Below are 21,366 nucleotides of genomic sequence, written 5' to 3'. Positions count from 1 at the left end.
TTAAAGTAGAGACACTACATACTGATATACACCTGAACATCAGCAGGAGAGGACTCTTTAAAGTAGAGACACTACATACTGATATACACCTGAACATCAGCAGGAGAGGACTCTTTAAAGTAGAGACACTACATACTGATATACACCTGAACATCAGCAGGAGAGGACTCTTTAAAGTAGAGACACTACATACTGATATACACCTGAACATCAGCAGGAGAGGACTCTTTAAAGTAGAGACACTATATACTGATATACACCTGAACATCAGCAGGAGAGGACTCTTTAAAGTAGATACACTACATACTGATATACACCTGAACATCAGCAGAAAATAGACTTTGACCTGCTTCCTTTGAAAACGTTATGTGTTGCACATTTCAAAAAGCAACTGAGGTGAGTTGTTGTCCTGAAATCTCAAAGAGAAAACATACTTTTAAGACATTCTTATATGTTTGCTCAGACATGCACACCATTGACGTTGTTCTACAAAAGCACAAAACACAGAGAGTGAAATATCTGAAGTGGGCGGTTTTAGTCCAAGTAAAAAGTAAAGTTTTATTTGGGACGGATACTTAGTTAGATAGTTGTGTCACCTCCCACTGTGATATGATTCATACGGTGCATTATCAGCCAGAACAACATGTTTCTGTCCTCTTTTCGCAAAACAGCCACAAACATAAATATATAAAATAATAAATAACAGATGTGGTCTCTTTTTCAGGGAACTAGTTTCACACCCAAGACTAAGAGTGAGAAATAAAGAAAAATGTGTTTGTTCGCTTAGAGTACTCATTAATACTTAAATAAATACAAATAAATAATACTTAAATCATGCCTACATTTCATTTTGTCGAACTGGGTTAACCCTAACAACAATTGCATTGATATCAGCACACTATTTCAGCCAAGTACAAAACACCTGACCCCAAGTTTAAGATGTGCATAATATTGTAAACTATTCGCTCCACCTGATTTAAAACTGAGCCTGTCATTTTCTAATATCTGAGAGATGCTTCTAATCGTCTGCACCAATATCATGTTAGAGACACATACAGGGGAACATCCAAGCTTTGTGTAACGCCTGGATGTTTTCAGTTTCACTCTCGAGATACATTGCATTACCGTTGTCCACATGACAGCAATACATACATTTATAACAATATAATAAGGTATAATACTAAGGTCTTTGTTGCAGTGGATCATTAAAGTGAACTCACATAAAGTGTCCTGCATGTTTGCTAAACTTCACTCCGTACTCAGGCGTTTCAGATATTGAAATGTGTTCTTCAGCTTGCCATCTGGTTTCAATCCAACATTTTTAACATCATGCCTGAGTAACGTTTGTCAAAAGGACATTATTTTTGGTAACAATAAATCCTTTTTGAGTAAAACACTGATTCTGTCCTGATTGCTGCACTACCACTTTTCTTTCACTGCTTCACAATATATTGTAAACGATGTACTCCCCATTATCTAACACTGAGACTGTAATCTGTAATCACCTTGCAGTCGATTCAGAAATGCTTCAAATACTTTGCGCTAAAATCACGTGACAAAGACAAATACACGGGGCAAAATCTGTGCTGACCTCCTTGCTGTAACACCTGGACGTTTGTTTTTAAAGTGACGAATAAACAGGGATTTGTTTTGTTTCACACTCACAAATAATACATCTTTGCAATTGAACATTAGCCGGCTTAATGCAAACGTGAGACAATAACAAAGATCCAACCCATATTTTAAGATGTGGATATTGTTAAATATTCCCTTGGCATGATCTAACACTGAACCTGTAAATGTTACATGTCTTTAAAACACTTTTAATATCATCCTGTTACAGAGAGCTGATCTCAAGCACTGAGTTATTGTCCGGGTTTTCTTCAGGTTGTGACTTCCTGTTCCTGATTCTACTGGCCATCGAGGACGCTACCTCCGCCGGGTCGAAGCCCAAATCTTTCTCTGCTTCATGTTTGACACTCGAGTTCTCCGCCTGAGTCTTTGCGTCTACGCTGTGGTTTCCATTTTGTGCCATTTGGCATATTTCACTCATTTGAACAGCCCCTCCTGTTTCATTGAGTTCCTCTTCTTGTTCTTTCCTTCGAACATTGACGACCCCTTCACTTTTTTGAACTTGCAGCACAATGCCGCCCCACTCCTCTGTCGGGCGATGCAGCTCCATGCCGTTGCTCTTCACCCGGCGAGACGCTCCGCACAGGGCCTTCCTGAAGCCCCTCTTGAAGTTGTCGGACAGAAAGCCGTACAGGATGGGGTTGGCGCAGCTGTTTGCGTACGACAGCACAACGACAAACACGTAAAGCCCCCTGAAGTCTCCAGGCAGGACCACCAGCAGGTTGATGATGTTCAGAGCGTAGAAGGGTAGCCAGCAGAGGACAAACACGGCCACCACCACCACCACCATCCGGGTGATTTTACGCTCAGACTTCCTGCGGCGAGAGGACGTGGCCTGCGCCCGCTTTCCAACGCTGCGCACCTGTGAAAGAAAAGAAGGTTTACCTCTCTTAAAGGTCACCTATTATTCAAAATCATGTCTCTTCTACATCAACATGTGTCCCCTCTTCTTCATGTCTCTTCTACATCAACATGTGTCCCCTCTTCTTCATGTCTCTTCTACATCACCATGTGTCCTCTCTTCTTCATGTCTCTTCTACATCAACATGTGTCCCCTCTTCTTCATGTCTCTTCTACATCAACATGTGTCCCCTCTTCTTCATGTCTCTTCTACATCAACATGTGTCCCCTCTTCTTCCATGTCTCTTCTACATCAACATGTGTCCCCTCTTCTTCATGTCTCTTCTACATCAACATGTGCCCCCTCTCCTTCATGTCTCTTCTACATCAACATGTGTCCCCTCTTCTTCATGTCTCTTCTACATCAACATGTGTCCCCTCTTCTTCATGTCTCTTCTACATCAACATGTGTCCCTTTTTCATGTCTCTCTCATCAACAGTGTCCCTCTTCTTATCATGTCCTTTCTACATCAACATGTGTCCCCCTCTTCTCCGTGTCTCTTCTACATCAACATGTGTCCCCTCTTCTTCATGTCTATTCTACATCAACATGTGTCCCCTCTTCTTCATGTCTCTTCTACATCAACATGTGTCCCCTCTTCTTCATGTCTCTTCTACATCAACATGTGTCCCCTCTTCTTCATGTCTCTTCTACATCAACATGTGTCCCCTCTTCTTCATGTCTCTTCTACATCAACATGTGTCCCCAGTGGCGTGCACAGACATTTATAGGGGCAGGTGCTCAAGAGAAAAAAAAGGGGCACCTTCTGAGTCGTTGTGGCGGTCGCGCCGAAATTGTGCGCTCCGAAATTGTGCGCAAAAATGTGCCGGATAATGGCGGATTTTGTTAAGTTTCTTTTTGGTTTTTGGTTACTTTATTTCGGGGTTAGGGTTATGTTATTTAATTCTTATTTTTGCCTGATTTTACTGATTTATTATCAACATTTTTATTATTTTAACATTTATTTGTATTATTCTAAATGAGGGGGGTCCAATCTGAAGCTAGGGGGGGATGAAACCCCCCCCCCCCCCCCGGGATTGACGCCCCTGGTGGAACCGCCGGCTGCCTTAGTAATGTGAGATTTATTAAAGGCACATCTTGTATGTCGTAATTGCATATATATTTATTTCAATAACCATATGCTGTCTGATGCAGATGCCTATCTAAAACAAATCAGATAGTAGGCTTACTAGCTTCTACACGCTAAAGCAACTGTAGTCAGGGATGCAAACTCATCAGGTATGAAAAAGGTGACAAGGATCCGAGCCCCCCGACCCCACGGAATATCGGCTTTAAAATGAGGAATAACAGAGGATTTTAGCAGTCAGAACAACTAAAGCAGCAGGTAATAATAACAGAAACGCCAAAGAGTTACATCTAATAGAAATATATAAAAGCATTTATTTTAATTGTGTAGCAGTCAGTTTATAATTTTGGCTGTTGAGCATTTTGAAAATGTATTTTCATGCCTCTTAGTATTTTTATAATACTTTTCTACTTTCACTTGAGGAACATTTTGAATGCAGGATTTTTACTGTAACAGAGTATTCCTACACTCTGGTACTTCTACTTTTACTCAAGTACAAGATCTGAGTACTTCTACTTTTATTAAGTACAAGATCTGAGTACTTCTACTTTTACTCAAGTACAAGATCTGAGTACTTCTACTTTTACTCAAGAACAAGATCTGAGTACTTCTACTTTTACTCAAGTACAAGATCTGAGTACTTCTACTTTTACTCAAGTACAAGATCTGAGTACTTCTACTTTTACTCAAGTACAAGATCTGAGTACTTCTACTTTTACTCAAGTACAAGATCTGAGTACTTCTACTTTTACTCAAGTACAAGATCTGAGTACTTCTACTTTTACTCAAGTACAAGATCTGAGTACTTCTACTTTTACTCAAGTACAAGATCTGAGTACTTCTACTTTTACTCAAGTACAAGATCTGAGTACTTCTACTTTTACTCAAGTACAAGATCTGAGTACTTCTACTACTAACAGCTGTTCACCAGCGGTGCAGTCTGTGCCACAGTGACTCCGCACAGTTAACGAACGCACCGTAGCTAATGTAGCTGTCCCTCATCCCGGAGCAGCAGAGTTCAGCCGGCCCGACAGGCAAGAAGACTCGAGCACACAGCTCGTGCTTCATTTATTAAAAAATAACACCATGCGCACATGTAACAGCTCGCGACCGCAGATTATTTCGGCGATTAGATAAAATGTAAATTATATTTGACGCAACTTTAGTTACATTTCCATGACTTTTCCAAAACTTTGGGAAAAATATTGTTTTCCATAACTTTTCCAGGGCCTGGAATTTGCATTTTGAATTTCCATGACTTTTCCAGGTTTTCAATGACCGTACGGTACGAACCCTGTATAGTTTAGTTTGGCATCTGATTTAGGGGATTAAACAATACACTCGTTGTATTTGTTACCTGGTGGTTACTTACTTGGTCGTCACTAGGGCACTTTTAATCGTGTTGCTGCGTGCTGCTGCACCACACACCCGCCGTGGCCTGTCTGACTGAGTGACTGACTGTGAGCTCTGCGCGCTGCGCGTTCACGTTGAGAGCAGGGAAGGGAGGGGCTGCAGCCAGAGCACGTATGGGAGTGCTGCGGGGCACGCGTGGGGATGTCTGACAAAATTACAACGCGCATTTGGGGCATTGTTGTATATATTAGAAGCTTTTAATCCAGAATTGATCGATGTTACCATGAGCCACATACAGTACACTGTAATTTTTTTTTTTTAAACTGTAAAAAACGAACTTTCAAAAGGGCACATTGCTGTCCAGAGGGCAAAACGGGCAGGTGCTCAAGCACTACCTAGAGTCTATGTGTGCACGTCTCTGTGTGTCCCCTCTTCTTCATGTCTCTTCTACATCAACATGTGTCCCCTCTTCTTCATGTCTCTTCTACATCAACATGTGTCCCCTCTTCTCCATGTCTCTTCTACATCAACATGTGTCCCCTCTTCTCCATGTCTCTTCTACATCAACATGTGTCCCCCTCTTCTTCATGTCTCTTCTACATTCAACATGTGTCCCCTCTTCTTCATGTCTCTTCTACATCAACATGTGTCCCCTCTTCTTCATGTCTCTTCTACATCAACATGTGTCCCCTCTTCTTCATGTCTCTTCTACATCAACATGTGTCCCCTCTCATGTCTCTTCTCAATGTCCCTCTTCTTCATGTCTCTTCTACATCAACATGTGTCCCCTCTTCTTCATGTCTCTTCTACATCAACATGTGTCCCCTCTTCTCCATGTCTCTTCTACATCAACATGTGTCCCCTCTTCTTCATGTCTCTTCTACATCAACATGTGTCCCCTCTTCTTCATGTCTCTTCTTCATCAACATGTGTCCCCTCTTCTTCATGTCTCTTCTACATCAACATGTGTCCCCTCTTCTTCATGTCTCTTCTACATCAACATGTGTCCCCTCTTCTTCATGTCTCTTCTACATCAACATGTGTCCCCTCTTCTTCATGTCTCTTCTACATCAACATGTGTCCCCTCTTCTTCACGTCTCTTCTACATCAACATGTGTCCCCTCTTCTTCATGTCTCTTCTACATCAACATGTGTCCCCTCTTCTTCATGTCTATTCTACATCAAACATGTGTCCCCTCTTCTTCATGTCTCTTCTACATCAACATGTGTCCCCTCTTCTTCATGTCTCTTCTTCATCAACATGTGTCCCCTCTTCTTCATGTCTCTTCTACATCAACATGTGTCCCCTCTTCTTCATGTCTCTTCTACATCACCATGTGTCCCCTCTTCTTCATGTCTCTTCTACATCAACATGTGTCCCCTCTTCTCCATGTCTCTTCGACATCAACATGTGTCCCCTCTTCTCCATGTCTCTTCGACATCAACATGTGTCCCCTCTTCTTCATGTCTCTTCTACATCAACATGTGTCCCCTCTTCTCCATGTCTCTTCGACATCAACATGTGTCCCCTCTTCTCCATGTCTCTTCGACATCAACATGTGTCCCCTCTTCTTCATGTCTCTTCGACATCAACATGTGTCCCCTCTTCTTCATGTCTCTTCTACATCAACATGTGTCCCCTCTTCTTCATGTCTCTTCTACATCAACATGTGTCCCCTCTTCTTCATGTCTCTTCTACATCAACATGTGTCCCCTCTTCTTCATGTCTCTTCTACATCAACATGTGTCCCCCTCTTCTTCATGTCTCTTCTACATCAACATGTGTCCCCTCTTCTTCATGTCTCTTCTACATCAACATGTGTCCCCTCTTCTTCATGTCTCTTCTACATCAACATGTGTCCCCTCTTCTTCATGTCTCTTCTTCATCAACATGTGTCCCCTCTGTGGAAAGAGACTCTGAAAGTTTCAGGAACAAAGATTCTCTCTCTTTTTGATCCATTTCTATAAAAACATGTCTGAAAATGAGCTGATCAGATTTTGGCCACTTTATGATGTCATAACGTTGTGTTGTCTTGTGTAACCATTAGCCAATCAGCAACCAAGGTAACCCCCCCCCCCCCCCCCCCCTTATCACCTGAATCTCCTCCTAGAGCACGATTGAGTTCTTTGTAACCAAATCTCTCTCAGAGGGGCGTGGGGAGGGGCTCCTTATTTTCATCTAAAGTAACAGACAGAGAATCAGCACTTTGGAAACAGGGCTGAAACAGAGAGGATTATGGGTAATGCTGCAATGATCTGTTTGGTGTTTCAGCCAATCAGAGACAGGCTCTGGATATATATAATATAATATAGTATAATAGGGACTTTTAATATATTTTGAATACTTTTGTAGTTTCACTTAAAGTGGACCTATCATGCTATATTTGAATAATATATTGTAGGGCCATACCTCTATAAAACATGTCTGTGAAGTTGTTTTTTCAAAATACCAAACAGATCATGCATTTTAGCCATGCCTTATTTCGCTCTATTTGCTCTATTCCAGCCTTGTCTTCACAAGGGCTGATTCTGTGGCAAATGAGCTGCAGGTGACCACGCCCCCCTGCAACGGAGGGGGGCGTGGCACGAGCGTCATGTTACCATGTTGTTACCATGCTGTTACCATGCTGTTACCATGCAGTTACCATGCTGTTGCCATGCAGTTACCATGTTGTTACCATGCTGTTACCATGCTGTTACCATGCTGTTACCATGCTGTTACCATGCAGTTACCATGCTGTTACCATGCTGTTACCATGCTGTTACCATGCTGTTACCATGCTGTTACCATGCTGTTACCATGCCACGGCAACCCCCATTCCCCTGATAGGTGGAGAGTTGCCCATATAGGCGGAGCTCCTTGTTTCTGACGTCAGAGATATTTCAAATCTGTATCAGTCTGTATCAGATCCGTTGCAGCCCCGTTTTTAGAGATTTGGGTATGGAGGAAAAGAGAGAGGGTTGTGTTTTCGGACACACTGGGGACACACATTCATGTATAAAAGACGTACAAAAGTGCATTTTGCATGATGGGTCCCCTTTAAGTAAGAATTATAATGGACATTACTTGTACTTCTTCCACCTCTGGCTTTATGCATCTTTACAGCCGTTATAATCGAATACATATTTAAAATAAGATAAGAAGTACTTTATTGATCCCAAGTTGGGAAATGTTTGTGTTGCAGCATAAAAAGTCCCCTCACCAAAGTCAAAACAAGCTTTTTCTCAATATGTATTTTTTCCATTTCAACTAAATTATGCCCATCTGAATATTCTGCCGTCAAACCAAATACAAAGGTTGAAAGTAACTTACAAACGCTTTTTTCCGAAGATATTTTCTTTTAAACAGATTTCTCAATGTTTATCCCCATGAACAATGTGCACGGTACAATTTGTCATTGCATTTACATTTTTCAAAACTTTAACCGTCAAACTTCAAAATGTTTATATATTTTGTTTTAGTAAATTGATCCGTCACTGTATATTCGCTTTCTTTATATGTTATACTTTGATCAATAAAGTAAATATAATCATTAATCTTAATGAATAAATACTTTGTGTCACATCATATTTGTGATAAAGCACTGAATAGGTTTTACTTCAAATAACCATTGACTTTATATTTAGTTTTGACCAAAATATGATCATATTTTGCTTGGAAAAAGTAATTGATCATGTAACAAGTGTCTTTGTTGACCAATGCCTTAACCCATGTAAAGCACTTTGGGATGTTGTTTTGAAAAGTGCTGGATAAATACAATTATTATAAGTCCGAAAAACGAATTGGTCAACACATTGACTGAGAGCGCCAGTAATAGCTTTTTCACGTCCACACTTCAGGGGGAATGTGCCTTTTGAAATTGATTGGATTGATAATGAAATCCGGAGCTTAACCCCTAGATTCCACCGGGTCCGTCTGCGGCAGGTTACGGGCACGTTACGGCTGCGCCGCGGTGCTCACGGCGATCGCGGCGATCGCGGCCACTCTATAGTCAATGAGTGCTATTCCACCACACGCGGCGCGTTACGGCTCAGAAGCGTCCCAGAAGCGGCTCGGCGCAGGGCTCCTCTAAAATTAGGATGAATCCTATTTTTGTCGCCGCGCAGCCGTAACTAAGGCAGGAAGTGGAACGGTCAGAGCATCCGGGCCAGGCCCATCCCCCACATATACTAATTTTGCAGACCCCCCCTCCTTCATCACAACACCTTCACTACGACACGCACAATGGACGAGGAGCTTTTCATTCTGGAGGTGGAAAAACACACTATTTTATATGATGTAACCAATGCTTTTTACAAGGACAACAACAGAAAGGACAAGGCCTGGTTTTTAATCGCTGGAGTATATAGCACATATATATATATATACACACACAAACTAATTGTGCAGACCCTATCCCTCCGTAGTCTTTCAAGTAGGAGAAATGCCAGCGTTCTCCTCCGGTTTACAGGCACTGTGTAAATTATATATAAATAGAATAATTATGATGATGAATGCATTTTTTTACCACTAAAATACAGCAACACATCTTTGATTCATGTCGTTTATAACTGGGATATTATTATTATGAACTTTGTCTGTACAAAGTAGTCTGTCCAGGAAATATGCCCAAATCAACAAAAACTGCGAGCCGGCAGGCAAGACGCTCCGCTTCTGAAATGCTTCTGAAACGCGCCCGGTAGGGTTTGACGCCGGAGGAGGCCGGACCAAAACCGCGGCGCAGACGGACCCGGTGGAATCGAGGGGTAAGGTGATCACATATACAGTATGATGTGACACACTCGCTTTATGTCACATCATATGTGATAATCGACTGAATATACTGTATGAATATGAATGAATAAATGAGTACAAATCCAGTTACAAAGCAAAACAATTGTGCACATACGCTAAAGATTACGATGTTGTGAAAAACTTGTGATGAAATCCGGAGCATAAGGTGAATCATAAAGGATATATCAAGTTTCTATGGTTTGTAACACTGAGCATAACCAAGTAAGAAAACTGAAGTTTGGGGAATACAGAATCGAGGTAATTCATTTCACACATCTGTGTTTGTGTACACTCCTAACCTTGATGACGATCAACAAGTAGCACAGGCAGATGACCAGCAGGGGGCAGAAGAAGCCCACGGTGCAGGTGTAAACTATAAAAGACGTCTTCCAAACCTCAGCCGGTTCAGGCCATACGATGCTGCAGTTACCGTCGTCCTTCAGCACGTCTGCAAACACCACCACGGGCAGCACCACAACAAACGACCCAGCCCAAACCGTGGCACTGACGGCCTTCGCTACACGGGGGGCGCCGCCACCAATAAGACCGGATTGGGTGCACTACGGCCAGGTAGCGATCCACTGACATCACCGTTAGGCAGAAGATGCTGGTGAACTGGTTGATGGCGTCCACTGTCATGACCACGCGGCACATTAGCGAGCCGAAGGGCCAAGAGAGAAGAGCGTTCTGCACTGCCAGGAAGGGCAAACCTAGCATGAAGAGTTCGTCCGCGATCGCCAAGTTCAGGATGTAGATGTTGGTGACTGACTCGTTCTTGGTGTAGTTGACGACAACGTGGATGACGAGAGTGTTGCCCACGAGGCCAACAACACACACCATACCGTAGATGAGAGGGATGAAGATTCCCGCCAAGCCAGGGAAGGAACTAGGCTCCGGTTTGGTGTCATTCTGGTAGCTGCTGTTAAAGAGGAAAGAGCCGTCGCTCGGGGTGAAGCCGAGGAAAGGTTCAGAAGGAGTGGAGAGGAGCAGGAAATGGGAGTTGGTGATCCAGGTAGCTGTGGAGGCTTCCTGAGGCAGCTGGGAGGCCTGGATGAGCTCCATGGAGGCTTTAATTAGGCAACGACAACAGATCAGATCCCATCAGCGACGGGTCAACAGCTCTACAAGGAAAACAAAGTTAGTAATCATCAACTGGTGTGTTGCATTACATGTGTACGGATGAAAAAAGGGTGAAGAGCTTAGCTTTGACCTAATTTCTAATTGCTGTTGACCATTGCTTGATCTGAAAGATTGACGTAAGGTTACAGCGTTAATATCTTGCTAAACAACGTGCAGAAAAAAACCTGTTAGATAATAAGTGAGATAGCAAATTGCAAAGAATCCAACATAAACATAAATAGAGCATATTGTGTCTAGAAAACAGTGTTGACAAAATAGATAGACTTCACTGCCATATAACAATGTATAGTGTTATATGGCTGTGACAGTGCGAGTGATAACGTTTCGTCCAATCCCTGACCAGTGAAGCTAGAATACTAAACCACTAATCAACCTAACCACTCTCCTTCCGTCACAACAAGCCTTCACCAGAACAAAAACACAACCTATTCACTTCTATTAGTACGAGACTTGTTTATGAAGCCATCCCGGGTTCTTAATAACTACCGTGCCGCACGCAGGCACACCCCCCCGCCTCTCAGTGATGGTTGATAATTGGTATTGCGTTAGGAACAAAATGTACTGAGCGATGGAGTGAAATAACAGAAGCCTGTCCTCCACAACCTGGACTTAAGTGCATTAATGAGGAGCTGAGGATAGCAGGCAGGAGGAATCATTTACAGCACTGCGGGATACAGGCAGAAATTATGAGGTATAACATTTCAGAAGAGAGACTACATCAACAAGAGAGAAGGATGTCAAATGTGTTCAAAAAAACAACCAGTGTGATTTTCTTTTTGCCATCTCTATAGTACTCTTAGATATTGAAACAAAAATAAATGGGAAAGAAAATATATTGGACTGTCTTGGTTTTTATATAAACTAAAGGCCAGGAGAAGAATGTATTCCACCACCTCTTGGTATTTCTATCGGTTTAAAAAAACATTAAAATCCTCCTACATTCTCAGTGAGATTAATATATTCTTTCAAGGCTGAATGTAGGAGCCAGTAGACGGAGGGCAGGCCAACAATTACTAAAGGTAAACACCAGAGGACAGTATATTCTCTGTGGCATCAAGAGGACCTGAAATAAACATACAATATAGGCACACAATTGTGTTTTTGTCAATGTTTTGAGTCAATTTGATGCATTTACTAAGCTCTAAAAAAATCCAACTCCTACTAGATATGGAAATATATATAACACATATATTCACCCATAATTAAGTATTTATATAGAAAACTATGTGTTCGAACAACATTTCCCTCACAAAGGTCCCTCGGTGATAATAAAGCACATTAAACCTGATTTAAAAAAAGCTCAAAATGCAAAGCAAATTGCACAATGTTAATCGTTGAGGATAGAGAAACAAATATACCTCAAATCATTTAAATCATTGGACCTTGAAGATCCAGATGGACATTTAACTATTTTTCCAAATCCTTCAAGACAAATATTGGTGCAAAAATATATATGTTCATATATGTTTCACACACACACACACACACACACACCACACACACACACACACACACACACACACACACACATACACACACACACACACACACACACACACACACACACACACACACACACACACACCACACACACACACGTTTATGTGTATACAGGTAGTACTATAACTAGTTTTAAAAGTTGGAGAGTGTTGAACCTGGACAAAATGTCATAAATGAGGACCAAGTTCCAAAACCGACCACTAGATGGTGTTGTAGCAGATGAGCAAAATCCAACACACCTACACACTTCATCCTATACATAAATGTGTTATTTTAAGATATAGAAGATGTTGGTTTGCGACATGGTGGGGAACACTGTAGTTACATTTTTTAGAGCGTCCTGATGAAAATGGTGTGTTATCAAAGGAATGGTCCTTATTTGTCATTAAAACAAGTACACACACACACACACACACACACACACACACACACACACACACACACACACACACACACACACACACACACACACACACACACACACACACATGTGCTCCTGATTTCCAGGATGTGCAGCACAACACCTGCCAGTCTAATCTCCCACTCTCACAATGGAGCAGACAGACAATCCGTCTTCCCAGAATGCATCTCTGCTTTTGTCTTCCGCTCTATTGTCCGCTGGGAGAAAAACTTCCTTGGAGAGGTTGCCATGGCGACGTAAGGTCATGCAATGGCCCAAAAGGCCGTGAACGGAGCAAATCAACGAGACGAACATCAGAGTCATAAAGAAGGCTGATTGAAGGGGAAGTGTGCTTTACATTGTGTGTGTGTGTGTGTGTGTGTGTGTGTGTGTGTGTGTGTGTGTGGGTGTGTGTGTGTGTGTGTGTGTGTGTGTGTGTGTGTGTGTGTGTGTGTGTGTGTGTGTGTGTGTGTGTGTGTACTGTGTATCAGCTGGGTGCAGATACTACGTTTAGAGACATCAGTGAAACTCCACAAAATATAAAAAGTCAGATGTCATTTTTTCCAATAAATCTGTTGCCGTTATTGAATATTTAGTCATTTGTCCCAAAACTGAAATTCTGAATTTCACAAATCTACATAAAATAAAGTTAAGACAGATCTTTAATCTATCTCTACATTGTCATTTATGTTTGTTGATCTGTTTCAACTGTGTTTTAATGGTATTCGGCCATTTAAATAAAATTGGATTTGATTTGATTTAAATTATTGATCCAAGTCGAGAAACAAAGGCAAAGCTATCAAACAACTTTATTAATGCTAAACCTTTAGTTATCTCAATGGCTTCAGGGATTCTAAATTACACACACGCTGCCTTTAAGATAAGATCTGATCCTTTTAGGTTTTTACTAACATTATAACCCTGCTAGTAATCTCCAATTGTATTATAAATGTATCAGTAACCAGATGTCTTTATGTACCTGTAAGGGAATACAGGTACCTTTTAATATACCTCATTCAATAATGTAATCCCTTACTTCCCAAACCGAATGTACACTAAGCTCCAGAAATAACACATCTGCATTTGATAATCTGTCGAGCATTCGAACGAGCTAGGTCACATCTCTGCCACCTGACAAACCTCTCACACAGATTAACGAAGCAAAAACATTTCACAAACACATCTTTCACAGCCAGCCACTCAGGGTTTGAATACATTCAATGGCCGTATTTAATAAAGCGGTCAGTAATGTTACGCTGTAGTATTGTTGACGCGTGTGAGAGGCCTCTTCATGATTACACGGTGGATACCTCTATTGACGCCTGTAATTACCTCATAGTGAGTCAAGCTAAGTGCAAACAACCCGTGGATGTGACAACAAGGTGATCATTAACACAAATATCTAGCCGTCAAAATATCCAAAGCATTGCTATTTCCTTCGATAAGTGCATTCAAGGACATTTGATCCTTGAGAGCGTTCTTTTTACACTGAGATTAATTTGCATACCCTTGCCCCCTAATTGTTCATCGCTGAAATATGCCATTAATACCTTGCTTTTACATTTAAATAAAACCTTTACATACGAGACGAACACACGTAATGTAAAAGCATATCTGAATAAAGGACGTACTTTGTCCCTGATTTTGTGTAAAAAAAAAAAAGATGGACTTTTATTAATCCTCGTGGGGAAATAGTTTCTCTGCATTCGACCCATCCTAGTGTCAGGAGCAGTGTGCTGCCATTTTGAACGGCGCCCGGGGAGCAGTGTGGGGAACGGTGCTTTACTCAGGGACACCTCGGTAGCACTTGGTGTTGCCGGGACTTGAACTGGTGACCTTCCAGTTGCCAAGCCAAGTCCCTATCGACTTCGCCACCACCGCCCCAAACACACCGTAACACAACATAACAGTTTTTCTAGTTACGATCAAAATGATAGCTTACAAGGTAGTAGTATTTGAGAGTAGTACCTGTATTGTATAAGTAAACGTAGCTAGGTCTAAGTATCCAACATATACTGTACAAATAAGACATTGTGTGAATCTTACAGTTGTAAAATCACAGGTGCCAGAAAAAGCAATGAATGTTCTCATTGAGCGTTTTAGCATCGTTTAGCTCATGGTATTGTTTTGATTTGGTTCACTTCCACTGGACTGGCTCGGAGCTTCCAGAACATTCAGTCATTTTAGAGCGTTTTACTGTGTTTCAGCTTATTATGCCCTTTTTGGTCTTTATAAATGTTCTGTTCTGGTTCCCATTTAGCTTCACTGCATTCCAAGGTTCTTTAGTCATACGACCATACAGTAGCTACAGAGCAACACAATATTACAGAACAACAGAAAAAGATAGTGCAAGTAAATATTAAAAGTAAATGCAAAAAGAAAGGAATAGTTTTAAAAAGTGACTTAGTGAAATAAGAGTCTATATGCAAGCTATTGGAATGGTATTACATTACATGACGTGTTATTTGTTAGACGCTTTTATCCAAAGCGACTCACATACTCATCACTGTGAACAATCCCCACTGGAGCACTTTGGGGTGAAGCGTCTCAGGGACACAACGACATGCTGACTGCAGCGGGGTTTGAACCTGTGCTCCCCTGATCCCAACACCAACGCACTAGGCCACTGCGCCACACCCCTCCATATATAGGTAAATAGATGATTACTAAGTAGCAGAATGTTATGGATGTTATGGATCTGTGACATTTACAGATTGTTGCCATGCCTGAAAATGGCCCAACAAATGTATCAATGTGGAATATGGTACAACTGTCTTTGAAGGCTTACAGAGTGTGGTATGCTGGCTGTTTGGGTTATGGTGGAGAGAACCATCGCCTGCCCTCTCTGAGCCCTCTGCAGCTCCCGATGCCTCTCTCCTGCCTCCTGGTAGGAGAGAACCATCGTCTGCCCTCTCTGAGCCCTCTCCAGCTCCCGATGCCTCTCTCCTGCCTCCTGGTAGGAGAGAGGCATCGTCTGCCCTCTCTGAGCCCTCTCCAGCTCCCGATGCCTCTCTCCTGCCTCCTGGTAGGAGAGAACCATCGTCTGCCCTCTCTGAGCCCTCTCCAGCTCCCGATGCCTCTCTCCTGCCTCCTGGTAGGAGAGAACCATCGTCTGCCCTCTCTGAGCCCTCTCCAGCTCCCGATGCCTCTCTCCTGCCTCCTGGTAGGAGAGAAGCATCGTCTGCCCTCTCTGAGCCCTCTCCAGCTCCCGATGCCTCTCTCCTGCCTCCTGGTAGGAGAGAACCATCGTCTGCCCTCTCTGAGCCCTCTCCAGCTCCCGATGCCTCTCTCCTGCCTCCTGGTAGGAGAGAGGCATCGTCTGCCCTCTCTGAGCCCTCTCCAGCTCCCGATGCCTCTCTCCTGCCTCCTGGTAGGAGAGAACCATCGTCTGCCCTCTCTGAGCCCTCTCCAGCTCCCGATGCCTCTCTCCTGCCTCCTGGTAGGAGAGAAACCATCGTCTGCCCTCTCTGAGCCCTCTCCAGCTCCCGATGCCTCTCTCCTGCCTCCTGGTAGGAGAGAGGCATCGCCTGCCCTCTCTGAGCCCTCTCCAGCTCCCGATGCCTCTCTCCTGCCTCCTGGTAGGAGAGAGGCATCGTCTGCCCTCTCTGAGCCCTCTCCAGCTCCCGATGCCTCTCTCCTGCCTCCTGGTAGGAGAGAACCATCGGGAGCTGGAGAGGGCTCAGAGAGGGCAGACGATGCCTCTCTCCTACCAGGAGGCAGGAGAGAGGCATCGTCTGCCCTCTCTGAGCCCTCTCCAGCTCTCGATGGTTCTCTCCTGCCTCCTGGTAGGAGAGAACCATCGTCTGCCCTCTCTGAGCCCTCTCCAGCTCTCGATGCCTCTCTCCTGCCTCCTGGTAGGAGAGAGGCATCGTCTGCCCTCTCTGAGCCCTCTCCAGCTCTCGATGCCTCTCTCCTGCCTCCTGGTAGGAGAGAGGCATCGTCTGCCCTCTCTGAGCCCTCTCCAGCTCTCGATGGTTCTCTCCTGCCTCCTGGTAGGAGAGAACCATCGTCTGCCCTCTCTGAGCCCTCTCCAGCTCCTGATGCCTCTCTCCTGCCTCCTGGTAGGAGAGAACCATCGTCTGCCCTCTCTGAGCCCTCTCCAGCTCCCGATGCCTCTCTCCTGCCTCCTGGTAGGAGAGAACCATCGTCTGCCCTCTCTGAGCCCTCTCCAGCTCCCGATGCCTCTCTCCTGCCTCCTGGTCGGAGATACAGGAGTTTTAAAACACCTGCAGACTGAGTTTAGAGTGGAAAGGTTTAAAAAAAAAAAGACTTTAAATCAATTGGATTTAAAGTCTATTCAATTATGGACAGGTTAGATCTACTACAATCTGTTGTGCGCTAATAAAGACATTGTCGGGGAAACATTGATGTAGAAAAAGAAACAAAAACCTCACAGTATTTCAGGGTGCTTTCAGAAACTTGTTATTAATAATTTATAAATGTTATCTTTGGTTTAAAAACGAATTCAATTCCATATTTAAAATGTGAAAAAGGCTCCACATATCTTTGAAGGATGGTAAAGAGTGTTTCAGAAGAGACTTGAAACTAATAGATTCTGTATTCAGTGGGATGATAATCTGCAGTCTGCCTATAAAGTCAGTGTGCGTGGATACAATGCTGTGCACAGAAATATACTACACATCCAGTGTGAAATGGAGAAGCACTTGTGGAATGAAATACTTCCATAAGCTGACCTGTCTTTGGTTTTTAACACATTAGAAAGTAGTGATATCAGAAGCTTAATCACAAATAGTGAGTATATTTTCTGAGGTATTATAATTAAATAAGACACAAAAGGCACAGGGATCTTTGTTGCTAAAGTTACTAACATTACACAGCTGATGCCATTTGAACTGACAGGTTGTCATTGAACACTTTGTTTTCTCTTCCTGAATGATTCCACTTCATAACAAGAGATAAAGGAGGAGCACGACATCGGCTGATTGATTATCCATCAGTGTTATCCCCGTGGGAGTCCACCTCCTCGCTGGCGTTCGATTCAGGGCTTTGCAGCGCCTACGACTCATCTCTCCTCCACCTCCAAACACTGACAGCAGCTCACAGATCAGCCTGAGCTGCTTCAATACTCAGCGCATGGAGACACGTGCGCATTCAAAGAGCACTGCCTTTTACAAACCACAGCATGCAAATATGAAGATCTGCATTCACACAAAGAGATAAGAGGTCTTTGAGCAGCTGCAAAAGCACTGAGAGACAGTCACAAAAAGAGCCTGAGAGTTATGCAGGGCCAACAGTAAGTCGGTTTTTAGGAATATATATATAAATATACACATACTCATAGTTTGTGTATGGATGAGGGCATTCATGTTGTGACTTTTTTAAACACTATCGTAGCAACGATGGACTCCTCTCCACAGAGTGCGGTCCAGACACGTGTAATTACAGGCCAGACGAACAGAGGGGACGTGGAGTCTCCCAAACACACACAGAGAGAAAGAAGGGTCCTCAGAGGTTAGATTACTAATACTCAATTTACTGATGCATCTATTTTAGCAACATACTTTACTAACAGATGCAAAATGATGAGAAGAAGGGAAAGTTAGGTGTGTGCTGTTTGTCTTATTGTGTGGGGGCGTCTTCTATTTCTCATTATCTAACACCAACTGAAGGCTTTAGGAATACACTCTATGGACATGCTCCATATCAACAGCCATTGGACCAGAGGGGGAGAAGTACTCAGATCCTGTACTTGAGTACAAGTAGAAGTACTCAGATCCTGTACTTGAGTACAAGTAGAAGTACTCAGATCTAGTACTTGAGTCAAAGTAGAAGTACTCAGATCTAGTACTTGAGTAAAAGTAGAAGTACTCAGATCTTGTACTTGAGTAAAAGTAGAAGTACTCAGGTCTTGTACTTGAGTAAAAGTAGAAGTACTCAGATCTAGGCTACTTGAGTAAAAGTAGAAATACTCAGATATTGTACTTGAGTAAAAGTACAAGTACTCAGATCTTGTTCTTGAGTAAAAGTAGAAGTACTCAGATCTAGGCTACTTGAGTAAAAGTAGAAATACTCAGATATTGTACTTGAGTAAAAGTAGAAGTACTCAGATCTTGCACTTGAGTAAAAGTAGAAGTACTCAGATATTGTACTTAAGTAAAAGTAGAAGTACTCAGATCTTGTACTTGAGTAAAAGTAGAAGTACTCAGATCTTGTACTTGAGTAAAAGTAGAAGTACTCAGATCTTGTTCTTGAGTAAAAGTAGAAGTACTCAGATCTTGTTCTTGAGTAAAAGTATAAGTACTCAGATCTTGTACTTGAGTAAAAGTAGAAGTACCAGAGTGTAGGAATACTCTGTTACAGTAAAAGTCCTGCATTCAAAATGTTCCTCAAGTGAAAGTAGAAAAGTATTCTCATCAAAATATAGTGAAAGTAGCGACAGTAAAAGTAGTCGTTGTGCAGATTGGTCCATTTCAGAATAATATATATGATATGTTTTATAATGATTGATCATGAAAGTGTTCTCAAAGCTGGTAAAGGTGCAGCTAGTTTGAATGACTTTGTATACTGCAGGGTAGCTGGTGGATTTACTCCAGGTGGAACTAAAGTCTGATTCAACACTTGATTATATTTCACATCATTCAAAATTGTGTTGAAGTTAAAACCCGTCGCAGTTTAAGCTGTGCTCGGTCCTACTTTCAGAATCAGACTGTTTTGTACAAATAATGATAAAAACACAATCTCCCTCTTACTTCCATCATATACTCACGCAGTACATCGAGTAGCCCGCATACATACAAATGTACATTTATGAAAATACACAAAAACTGTAATAACCCTCCATGAGGAAGTAAAAAAAGAAGAATCATAGAAAAATATATACAATAAAAATCTAAAAGACTGTCATCGTGTCATATCATTATTACTGGCTGCTGTTCCTGAGACGACTCAACTTCTGCTCAAACTAACTGAGCAATATGTAAGTTCACCTTTAACACTATCGTCTGGCTGCTGTCTCATATCTGTGAGGGCAGAGGTTCAGTCTGTAGGGGATTGGACTTCGGACCGAAGGGTCCCCGGTTCACGTCCCGATCGGACCAAAACATACGGAGTGTTGACTGGTACTGGAGAGGAGCCAGTTCACCTCCTGGGCCACTGCCGAAGTGCCCTTGAGCAAGGCACCTAACCCCCAACTGCTCACTGGCGCCGGCTAGACTGGCTGCCTCCGCTCTGACCTCTCAACTGCATATGTGCATATAACTGTGTGTGTATTTGTATATGTGCATGATGTAATAACTGTGTACTGTGTGTACTGTATAAAACTGCGTGTACGACAGAGTGGAAACTGAATTTCCCCCTCGGGGGATAAATAAAGGTCCATCTTCTTCTTCTTACTGGATGTGTATTTTTTAAGTGTAGATCTTCTACTTCTTCTTTAATCTTTAATATTTGATGCATGCTTCCTAATGATTTGCTGTGATGATGTGAACGTCCCCTCTGTGGGATGAATGAAGGTCTTCTGATTCTGATCTGCAGTAATAATACAAATGCATATATTATCAAATGATAAATGCACGGACTATTCCGGCATACTGTGAGCTGTGTGTAGGGAGTGTTTGTTGATGGGTTGAAATCCCCTTCAGTCGACCTGTAGTTTATAACTCGTCAGGAGCATCGACATTTATCATTCATTATAAATCACATGTGTGTTTATGAGTTTGTTTATGAAGCATTATAATCGCCCTCAGAATGCACTATAGCAAAATGTAATTAACTAAATTATTTTGTATTCACTTTTCTTCTTTGCTCCCTTGTATGTCCTCTTTGTCGCTCTCTTTCCTTGTTTCCTCTCCTCTGAATATGTTAACCTCTTTGTGTTCTTAACTTCCTCTCTTCTGCATTTCAACATTATTCCACCGTTTGTTGTTTGTGTGACCCCTCCAAACAAATGCATGTCCACTTGTTGTGAGTATCACTCAGTGGTGGACATTGATGGTGTAATGAGTCTGAATGTGCACAGAGACAGTTTCCTCACGCCTTATCAAAGCTTTAACGTCCAGTACAGAAAGTACCTCATGTAGGCATATTAAGTACGTGTCATAATACCGTGAGCTGTAAGCAGGAGCAGAATAAGTGATCATCAGATACAAGTTCAGTTCGAGGACGGTCCATGTGGATATGCCCGTGAACACAATGGAGTCTGTGAGAGATTACGATGAGACAGTAATATTGAAATGGACCTTTGGAGTCATTACAATAGCAGCCGGAGTGTGCTAACGTTTCCTTTTATTTATTTACGATGTGCAAACACACCGTGAGGCAAATTCATCGGATAACAACTAGATGTGTCCGAATGTGAAGTCCTCTGTTTTACTGAGTTGGCAAACAGACATAATCTGATGGAACATATTTTATGTCAATGGACAGTTAAATATGGAAATACTCAAACGACTGAAGAGAGGGAACGCAGCAGAGCCAAGGATCACACATTTTACACACGTAGACATAAAGATGAAAGAACTTACCAGAACAATCCAATAAGTCTTCAGTGTTTCTGATCAGAGTCCAGTTTACATTTAATTCTCCTCAATCTGACTTGTAGCAACACTGACGTGTTACAG

General features: G+C 42.4%; 1 protein-coding gene across 1 annotated transcript; it reads right to left on the bottom strand.

The window, feature by feature from the left end:
* Positions 1-282: 282 nt before the first annotated feature.
* Positions 283-21,366, bottom strand: LOC117534394 (somatostatin receptor type 5-like). Its single transcript, XM_034198579.1, is given in 4 exon segments — positions 283-2,494; positions 10,047-10,274; positions 10,276-10,868; positions 21,271-21,366. Coding segments are annotated over 3 exon segments (1,419 nt in total). The 5' UTR covers positions 10,810-10,868; positions 21,271-21,366; the 3' UTR covers positions 283-1,837.

Source organism: Gymnodraco acuticeps, unplaced genomic scaffold (genome assembly GCF_902827175.1).
Source record: "Gymnodraco acuticeps unplaced genomic scaffold, fGymAcu1.1, whole genome shotgun sequence".
NCBI lineage: Eukaryota > Metazoa > Chordata > Actinopteri > Perciformes > Bathydraconidae > Gymnodraco > Gymnodraco acuticeps.
Note: the sequence above shows the minus strand (reverse complement) of the source record. Positions and strands in the feature narration are given on the sequence as shown.